Source organism: Brassica oleracea, chromosome C4, assembly GCF_000695525.1.
Source record: "Brassica oleracea var. oleracea cultivar TO1000 chromosome C4, BOL, whole genome shotgun sequence".
NCBI lineage: Eukaryota > Viridiplantae > Streptophyta > Magnoliopsida > Brassicales > Brassicaceae > Brassica > Brassica oleracea.
The window spans coordinates 33,986,004-33,997,291 of record NC_027751.1 but is presented as its reverse complement, the minus strand read 5'-3'; the positions used below and the strand labels follow the sequence as shown (position 1 = coordinate 33,997,291).

The 11,288-nt window shown below is 29.6% G+C and overlaps 1 protein-coding gene across 1 annotated transcript in view; it reads right to left on the bottom strand.

Moving 5' to 3' along the window:
* LOC106337243 (probable mannan synthase 15) overlaps positions 1 to 11,288 on the bottom strand; it is a 24,889-nt gene that overhangs the window by 10,131 nt on the left and 3,470 nt on the right. Inside the window, 7 exon segments of the mRNA XM_013776319.1 lie at positions 4,379 to 4,492; positions 4,946 to 5,082; positions 5,162 to 5,272; positions 6,218 to 6,306; positions 6,308 to 6,447; positions 6,957 to 7,055; positions 9,817 to 10,122. Of these exon segments, the coding sequence (XP_013631773.1) occupies positions 4,379 to 4,492; positions 4,946 to 5,082; positions 5,162 to 5,272; positions 6,218 to 6,306; positions 6,308 to 6,447; positions 6,957 to 7,055; positions 9,817 to 10,122 (996 nt within the window).

Below are 11,288 nucleotides of genomic sequence, written 5' to 3'. Positions count from 1 at the left end.
GCGAGATGCGCGACTTGGTTCCAGCCGACTTTAAACCCAAGGCTTCACCAAATTACAAGATTACCCCTGATGAGTTTTTAACCTAATAGTTATATACTTGCCTAAGTGTTAGGAGGTAAGAGAGATTTTGGCCACCATTGTATTTTTATTTTCAGCTGAGAGTTTTAAGAGAGAACATCATAGAGAGATTTGTGATTGGAACTCCATTGATTCATCTATTCTATACTATGCAGTTTTTATCTATATTTTGTGTCATAAATTGCTTAGCTATGTCTGAGTAGTTCACTTATTAGATTCAGGGTTCAAATAGGTTAGAAGGATTAGCCCCAACTATAGATTTGCTAAGTTGTGATATTCATTGATTGATTGTTCATTAATGCTTGTTTTAGCCTTGCTAACTAGAACATGAACCTAGGAATTAGCATGAGTCAAGCATCCTTGACCATCATATCCTGAATCTAATATGTCACGCTAGGACTGCTAGAGATGCTAACCGCTGATCTAGGAGACTAGTGAGCATTATCAACTTGCGTCTAGGGTTTAGCTAGAAGCATCGATCGATATTTTCTTATGACAATCGATCGATATTGCGAAAGGTGTATCGATGGATATCCCTATACGATCATCGATCGACACTTTCTTGTGATCGAAAGACGACAGTTGAGATCCAAGATCTAGTTAGTTAACCAGTGAAACTTTGCCATCGCTGATCACTGTGATTAAGGAGTTGAGTTCTAATATATCATGGATGCAACTGTTAGGCATCTATAGGATTATAATCTCCAACACCTGAATAGAAACTCTGCATCTAATATTTTCCAATAAGTTACACCCCCAATCATCTTGTTGCTCAATTAGGATTGTTATTTACTTTTAAACCATAAAACAACAAACACTTAGAATTAATAATTTGACTAGATTTAATAGGTTCCCTAGCTCCTTGTAGATTCGATCCCTAAGTACTGCAACTGAACCTCTTATTTGAGAGAGTAATTCACTCTTTAGGGTAATTTGAATGGTATCACCACTCATGCCTGCTCACTCGGCCCGTGGGCCCCATCCCATCTGACGGGCGGTGCGTTAATTTTTCAAGGTCCGAAAGTCGTGTTTACTGACCCTGCCATCAACACCCGACCTTTCTCCGTGCTTTGGCCTCACTTGCATGGTATCGCGAATCACTTCCCGATAGGTCACACATCCTTTCACTACTTCAGCCCAAGCACGCTTAACTCTAAAGTTCTAAACGGATGTGTGACGAAAAAGGTAAATTAACTTTGATGACATAGGTAGCCAAAACAATCTTCATAAACTTTTCTATATATCACAACTCGAGATTTTACAAATTTGGTATTCATATTTTACAAGAGATCAATTACATAGACGGCCAGACGTGTTAATTGAAAAGATTATTTTTATAAATCGTACAGTTTTCTTACTTGAATATATTTTTCCATGTTCACGCATATATATATATATTTACAAAATAATAAAATTTTAATAACTGGTTTATATTTTATTTTGATTTGTGTTTAGTTTATATATTGAAAATAAATAAAAAATTTTAAATATCATTTTTATCTTAATTAAATATGTGATTTTAGGTATAATGATCCGGGTATGGTTAGTTAATTTTTGGGTATGTTATTGGTTACATCTACTCGTAACAATTGAACCATAAGTTTTTGGTTATAATTAGATAATATCTGATTATTTTAATTTTGGTTCATCTACTTAGATTTACAGATATTTTTAGAAATATTATATAAATACATATACGTTAATTTAATATAAAAATTAAAGTGTTAATGAAATTAGAGTTAAACTCTATAGCATATGTAACTAGTAATATTCTGAAAGTGTATGCACATATATCTATATTTATTTTACGCATATTGAATTCCAAAAATTCTCTGAAAATCGAGCTACAATTGTTTATGGGTTTCACTTAGGCTAAATCTGATTAATTTTATACATTTTTGATTAAAAAAATTATTCATTTAGTCTAGTTTGTTTTTGGTACTAAAGTTTTATATATTTTATTTTTAAAAATACATATAATTTAATATATGTTGGTTTGGTGTTAAAATTAGGTCAGATTACATAAACGAATCTAACTTGTAAACTATTGAAAATCCAAAAAATCTGTTAGAATTTTAGAATGTAATAATAATTAATAACTTATAATTTTATTACATCAGTTTGAAAATGTACAGTTCATATCACATCCAATATTTTTAAATTTTATTATTTAGTAATATATTAGTCTTAATATAAAACAAATACTTTTGGTGAAAAATGATATTAAATGTTACTAATTAAAAAAATAGAAATATTAATAATGGCAATTAGTCATAATACTTTTAAAGTATAAATGTAGTGTAATACGTAAGAAAAAACTGAGTTTTAAAATGATATTATAGAAATATAAAAGAAAATCAATGATTGGTTCAATTTATCTTAATTAACAACCCTGAATTCATAATTGACTCAACAATAGTAAAAACTATTTCTTAACGTGATCAATAATTTGAATGAGAAATTTTCTAAGATAGCACTTTTAAGTTTTTGTCACAAAATAGTTCTTAATGAAAAAAAAATAACTAAAATAAATTTTATTAAAAGGTAAAAATTTTACCCTAGAGTTAACTAAATCTAGACATAGGGTTTAGAGTTAAGGGGTGAGGTTTTGGGGATAGAGTTTCAAATTTAAAAAAAAATTAAAATTAAAATTTTCAAAATAAAAAGGGGTTATTTTGGTCATTTCCTTTCTTAAAAGTTATTTTTGTCACAAAAACTTAAAAATAACTATCTGAGAGAATAGTCTTTAGTAAAAGGTAAATCTTATATATTAAAACAGAAGTCACAACCTTGATTCTTGTGTGATTTTTTAAGAAATAGATCTAATGGATCTATTCTTAGAAAGTCATGTTACATTTAATCTCTAATCTTATCATTTAAATTTTGGGCCTACTAGAAATTTTCATTTGTCTATCAATAATTGGATTTAAGCAATAGATGATCCATTGGATTTATAGATAGTATAAATTAAATAGATATAATTTAATGTTGTAATATTATACTTCCATATGTTAATAATTTAAATATTTGTCGATGTTAACTTTCAAAATTATAAAGATTTTTTTTTTTAAATAACAAAAATCATATTATTTAACAATGATTAATCTTTACTACCTTAAACCAATGAAAACAAATTTTAAATGGTACGGTTTATTTTTAAAATTAAACAAAAAATAAATGTTTAATTATTTACTCGATAATATAAATCTATGAAACAAAAAATTTAATTTTTTAAATAATTTCTAAATTTGTGAAATGTTACAATATTTTTGAATATGACAATAAAAAAATATTTTACTAATCTTTATACATATAGTTACGATTTTAATAATGAAATAATAATCCGAAAATATATATATATAGAAGAAGATATAAATATATGTGAAACAATCCATTCAATGAAAAAATATACCGTAACCTTATTATGTTTTAAAAATTGATAGATACATATATATTATAATATATACCAATTTAGAATTGAAAACAAAATGTTTATATAAAAATAAATAAAAACAAAAATCCTTGCAACCATATAGTAATATCTTAAAATTGCTGTGTACCCCTAAATATAAAATTCGTTTCTTGTGTCCCAAACTGTTTGCAGAAATATGTCATACATGTGCCTAGAACGGGCTACGCATGAACCCAACACCATTAGACAGTATCAAACAAATCCAACCACTAATAGCTTTTAAAACCAGACTATACAAAACCGAATAAACTTAACCCTTGTCAATGTCAGTATATCTCATAATCCTAAATAGAATATAATGACTTGGAAAACCCTATCTATCCCCATTGACATTAGAATATAATGTGACCAATCACTTAAATATTTTATCTTTATTCAATCCGTGAATTTCACCTCTGTTTCAGGATTAGTGTAGATTTTTTTCATAAATTCGATATACATCTAGGTTAATCAAAAAGAATTGTCCTAGTGGTAAGCCAGCCAAAAAAAAAAAAAACAAAAAGGGTAGTTGGGACTTGTGGCAAAACGTACACCCAAAAGATAAAATAAAGTAAAATGAAAAAACCTGGTAAGTATGCAAACCTGGTAAGTATGTAAACCTGGTTTTGGTTTTTGACGTAGTTTTTTTTTTTGGTAACTCTGGTATCTGGGCAGTTACATTCCTAACTATCTCTTTGTAAGGGGTCCAACGCCCCAACGAAAGGGATGTTAAATCCGTTGTGACCAAAGCTCGAACCCGGGTGGCGGACAGTACAGCTGTACCTCCTTTACCACCAAGCTACGAACGCTTGGTTTTTGACGTAGTTTTTCAGATAAAAAGAAAAAAACCTGGTTGTGAATAATTTCCATCGTCATTTTCCGGAAGAGATTTGCTGGACCACAAGACCACCGATGTTGCTGGAATCTAAAGGCCTTGAATTGGCTTGGTAGCTCGCTTTTCACCTACAACCGCAGTTATTTTTATTTTACAATGAGTATAAGCATTTTATTTAGATAGCGATATGCAAATGCGCAAAATATAAATAAAACTTAATAATCTACTAACGAGTAACTTATTGGCGTTCTACAACAAATATCAATTTAAAAATCTATTCAGCATCTGAGATTTCCTTGTTCCATTGATTGATTCTACCGTTAAATTATTCAGCTATTATTCTATTTTAATATTTATCTGAAATGTATTAGCATGTATAATTTTAATGAATATTTTAAGCAAGACTTAAATTGTTTTGTTTTTTAAATGTTAAAATGTTATATAAAATTTGTGACATGTAAACGCAAAACTAAAAACAACTTTGGCGTTTTAAGCAAATGCATTGAAGTAAAAAAAAAATTGAAAGAGATTCCAGTAAAAATATTGCAGCAATATAAATTAAAAGAGAAAAAATAAAGTACCTCGACATCATTTATGAAAACAAACTTCCAGCCAAGAAGACCAACACGAACTGCCAAGTCCATGTCCTCTACTGTCGTCCGGTCTTTCCATCCTCCAGCTTCTTCCATCGCTGCGATTCTCCATACTCCCGCCGTTCCTGCAAATACAAATACCCTTGTATAAGATATTTTAAGCAAAGTTACAAAAAAAAAGATATTTTAAGCAAAATTGTTTACCATTAAAGCCAAAGAAAGCATGCCTCGTGGATCCAGATTGTTGCTCTGCCATGAAATGGTAGTTGAGCGACATCTCTTGCATCCTTGTTAACAAACATGTGTTTGCGTTCACTGCATGACCGAATCATGTATCACAAACTTCGTTCACGTTAAGGTTTATCTCAAATTCCAAGGGCAAAATCTTATATATTAAAACAGAAGTCACAACCTTGATTCATGTGTGATTTTTTAAAAAATAAACCTAATGGACATATTCCTATAAAGTCATATTACATTTAATATCTAATCTTATCATTTAAATTTTGGGCATACCAGAAATTTTTATTGAGCTATCAAGAATTGGATTTAAACAATAGATAATCTATTGGATTTATATATAGTATAAATTAAATAGATATAATTTAATGTCGTAATATTATACCTCTATATGCTAAATATTTAAATATTTGTCGATGTTAACTTTTAAAATTATAAAGATTTTTTTTTAAATAACAAAAATCATATTATCTAACAATGATTAATCTTTAATACCTTAAACCAATGAAAACAAATTTTAAACTATATAGTTTATTTTAAAAATTAAAAAAAAACTAAATTTTTAATTATCCACTCCATAATATAAATCTATGAAGCGAATAATTTAATTTTTTAAAAACTTTCTAAATTTGTGAAATTTTACAATATCTTTGAATATGACAATAAAAAAATATTTTACTAATCTTTATATATATAGTTACGATTTTAATAATAAAATTTATTATGTTTTAGAAAATTGATAGACACGTATATATTATAATATATACCAATTTAGAATTGAAAACAAAAACCCGCGCCATCGAGATCTAGTTTTCTTTATAAGCGGAAAATTCCGAACGGAAGTCAAGTCCAATCCCTGGAATCTATGGATGATGTTTTTAACCACCGGGGCATTATGATTATGTGCATATAATTGATGTTATGCATATAAACAATTATGCGCCATTTTGTTTCTTTCCTTATCAAATTAATAATACTAGAAGTTTGTTGTAGTTGTTATTGTCATATATGTGTACATACCAAATTTCCACCGGGCTTGGACAAGAGCCAGCTCAGGGTTGTGGAGAAGAAATGGGATAGTGCGCTGAAGGTAATCCGGCTCGGGCTGGATATTTGCATTGCTTGACGTAACTGTGCCTCATGCCGTGTTTCAGAGCGCCAGCTTTATAGCCATTTCTGTTGTCTCGCCTCTCATATTTTATGTTTATGTCTTTTGATGCCCATTTTGCACACTCCTTGCTTATCAGTTCCTGATATTTTTTCCCCATATACAATGGAAAGAGTCGACTCAATAATATTTAACAATGGTATAATTCATGATCTATAATTTAAAATGTAGGTTATATTTTTATGTTAATATCATATATCCAAAGAAATGTGTTTTTCCTCATCATACAAGGGATTCTTCAGATATTTCCTTTATTTTATGACAAATTTAGGAATTTATTTTAAACAATCTAAAGCTAACAATAAACCCTCATAACAAAACCATAAACCTGATATCCTAGCTAAAAATACAAGAAAAATAAATTGGAAATGAGGTTAGTTCTTCCCAAATTTTGAGAATGCATTTTTTTAACTCAGATAAGACGAGTTAAAACCTGACAAATTCCAAGGTGCGCAAGGTAATTGGGTACAGGCGTACATCACACATCACATGAAAGACTCATGCCAAATTATACCCCACGAAGCACCCTGTATCAAGTACACCGGTTCGCAACCAATAGATGAGATATATCATATACGATTAAGAACGAACCATGATGTCTGGATCAGTGGAATCGTCTAAAACTTGAACGATTAGTCGATCCCATGGCCAAATTAGTCTGCATGCAGCACCTATAGATAATTCAAATACCTGCAGATTCAAAAATAAGTTTTTTAATAACAAAATAATTTAATCTTTTTGTTACAAAATAATTTGCTATAAAACATAGTTAATGTCACACATTTGAAAAAACGATCCACTTAATATTCCAAACATTCGTGATGGTGATGTTAATGAGTCGAATTACTTAGTCAACGGTCTTGTAAAAGACATATGAGAGAACATCTAGTGTTGGATCTATATGTTGATAAGACATAGCTAGAGAGTAATGAGTGGACTCAATGTGATTTGCACAAAGAATAAGGGTATGACTGGTATATTAATAGCGTAATTCAGACTAACATAGAAAAAAAAAAAAAAAAGAGAATGAACAGAAAATGAAAAATCAGAGTAAATGTTTATTCCACCCAAAAGTAGCAAAATAATTTAAACTGTTTTCAGCTAAGTTCGTTAATATATTTTTGGAGAATTAGGCACTATGCACATAACAAACTGTTAAAATTAACTACATAACCATAATAATCTTTAGCCTATGATATTTATGTACCGTTATAATAAGATTTTTTCTATCCTATTTAAGAAACATAAAATAGAATTGTAACTATACAATCTCTATTTGTGCAATCTGTCTCTATATCTATTTTCCCTATCACCATCTTTGTTTTTCTCCATCTTTACCTCTTTAATGTATTGTTATATTCTATACTATTTATAAAATAAAATTGAAAGTGCTCTCTTTTGAAAGTGTTCTTTCTCTCTCTACAAGTTGGGATTATATCACATAATATTATTAAAAATCGTTTTTAAATTTGAATTTTTCTAAAATTTTGCTAACTAATATTAGGAAATATCTTGAACACAAAAAACTAGCTAAACTTGATTTAGTAAATAATTTAATAAAATAGGAAAAGATAATGATTAGTTAAGTTAGAGAGAGAGAGAGATTAGTATTAGCTGTTGTATGCAGTCCAAGCTGACTCATTGTCGCCTTAGTCATCAAGAATCTTTGGAAAATATACCAGACAGTTTGGAAAGATTATGCTGGTCCACTCAAACGGTGGAGCCAACGCCATTGCTGATTTTTAATCTTAGTTTTTTTTACTGAAACTCTGGTCCGGACTCCTAAATTAATGCATGTTATTCTGTTACATAGGAATATATATATATATATAATATATATATTTTATTTCAACATATATAATATATGTATATATGTATATATCATAAAGTAATAGTTGGGTATTGGTAAATTATAAACCTCTCATTCGTTGAACATTGGGATTTTTATAAGAGCCACTGGGTAGTTTATTATTTATATATATATATATATATATATATATATATCAATCATAAAGTAATATATGTAATTTATTTATGTGGTGTATTCTGGATCTAAATAGTAACAAAAGATATTTAACAACTTCTAGATAATAACTAAGCGTTTGATAAAGGTCTAGTGACTAGTCGGACTAATAGAGTCTAGGCGGTAACTTAGACCATCTCTAATAAAATTTTATTTTCTCTTTTATATTTTCCTAATTCTATTTTAGAATAACTTTTTCTCTTTAGAGAAAAAGAGAATATTCCTATAATCCTATATATTCCCTTCTAAATCATAATATCTGTAAATAATATACTTAGAAACAATCTCTAAAACATGGAATGCTTAGAAGCGAATGGTTATATGACATTTTTACGAATTTAAAAATATGGTGCAATAACCTAACTGAAATTTATTACTGGAATGTATGGAAAAAACTTATCTAACCAACAAAATACTGAACCATGTGAACAAAATACTGGAACCATTTATTCAAAATTAATTTATTAACTTCTAAAAAAAAATATTAGCTGTTGTATGCAGTCCAAGCTGATTCATTGTCGCCTTGGTCATCATGAATCTTTGGAAATAATACCAGACAGTTTGGAAAGATTATGCTGGTCCACTCAAATGGTGGAGCCAACGTTTTCGCCATTAATGATTTTTAATTTTAGACTTTTTGAATGATGACCAAAAAACAAAAGAAAACACCGAATTCCATATCATTTTCAAAAAAATCACCATTCACAATGAATAGTTTTTTTTTCTTATTCCTTTCCATTCTTTTTTTTTGTAGAAAAATATAGAACAAAAGCATTTTTTGTTAAATTTGATAAGGAACAAATATTCTTTTTTATTCCTGTAATTTTATTCCTATACGTTTCTTTCCTATTCGTTTTTCGTGTTCCCGCAAAAGTTATAACTGAAACTCTGGTCCGGACTCCTAAATTAATGCATGTTATATTGTTAGATAGGAATATATATATAATATGTATATATTTTGTTTCAACATATATATATATATATATATCAATCATAAAGTAATATATGTTATTTATTTATGTGGTGTATTCTGGATCTAAATAGTAACAAAAGATATTTAACAACTTCTAGATAATAACTAAGCGTTTGATAAAGAGGTCCAGTGAGTAGACGGGCTAAATAGAGTCTAGGCGGTAACATAGACTCTGGTCCGGAATCCTAAGTTAATGCATGTTATATTGTTACGTAGGAATATTTATAGAGCCATATATATATATATAATATACATATATATATATATATATTTTTTTTTTTTGGTTCAGCATATATAATATATATGTATCATAAAGTAATAGTTGGGTATTGGTAAATTATGAACCTCTCGTTCGTTGTATATTGGGATTTTGATAAGAGCCACTGGGTAGTTTATTATATATATATATATGTATCAATCATAAAGTAATAGACGGGTATTGGTAAATTACGAACCTCTCGTTCGTTGTACATTGGGATTTGGATAAGAACCACTGGGTAGTTTTGGTGACCTAGCTCCATATCTTTCTGCATTTCCTCCCATTTGTAGACTTTCTCTGGTTTACGGTCAAACATCTTGACGTAGAGGATTACGAGATTCATGTAAACACTTTCTATGGAAACTAAGAGTGAGATGATCAAACACAAAGCTACTAAACACCTGAACACTGGAACTATGAGTGTACTCCTCGTAGAATTCCACATAGTGTACATGCTTAGCCCCACACCATCCACGGATGCTTTAAGACCTTCTCCGTGGAACTATAGATAGACAAATAATATTAACAAGAAAGGAACAATCTCAGCGTAAAATTTGTATGAAATGTATGAGAATTTTTTTCGCTTTGTTCCAATGAGAACGAGATTCACATTATATATCATCGCTTTGATTGTTTTAAACGATATTCTTAAACTGCGTTTATATGGGAAAATAAAAGTTAAAAATTATATTTGTTTAAAGTATAATTGTCAAATGCAAATGAGAACTTCTTAGTTCATTTCGCGTTTGACTTGTACGTTTAAGTTTAAAGAAAAACGATGTTTAAGGTGTTGGGTTTGATTTAAGAACAATACATTTACTTAATGTGAACTTCAATTTATAAACTAAACACCATGGCTGAAAAACCAAACCGGCAGGAGCGTGCTACATAATATATATATATAAACGAAAATGAAAAAGACAATTGATGCGTATAAAATAAAAAAAAAAATATTGGGAGATATATGGCTTGTTACAAGGAAACAGATGAGATTTTACGAGAATTAAGAAAGATAAGAGAAATTAAATGAAGAACATAGAAAATAATGAAAGATTTTCTTGAAAGATAATGAGAAAGGAGAAATTGACTTGCTTACTTGTTTCATGTATCAGGAGTGCCTATATATACATCAAAAGGGGAGCCAAAAACAAAGAGGCTCCAATGCACTAAATGAGGCTCCCTTGCACTAAATGAGGCTCCCTTACACGAAAGAGAGGCTCCCTTGCACTAAGGAGAGGCTCCCATACACTAACTAAATAAAGAAATGATAGTGAATGATATGTAGACATAATACTCCACTCACCAAACAACCTCATTTTACATTTACTACAATTTACATTATTAAGTTTACTCATCTTTGCTTTATGATCAACACTCCCCCTCAAGCTTGACACATGTAGGTATCAAGCTTGGAAACCATGAAGCATTCTCTCATTAAAACCTTTAGCTTGGAAAAACCACATGGGATAAAAACCAAGCTAAGGAAAAAAGAGTAGACCACTTCATGGCTAAGGATCAATGTGATGGGAGATCCACAAGTCCCAACTTGGAATGTATGAATTCACAAACCTTAGTGCTTGCAGCCTTGGTAAAGATGTCAGCCAGCTGATCTTCACTTCTTGTGTAACAAGGGAGGATGATTTTCTGTTCCACAGCTTGCCTCACCTT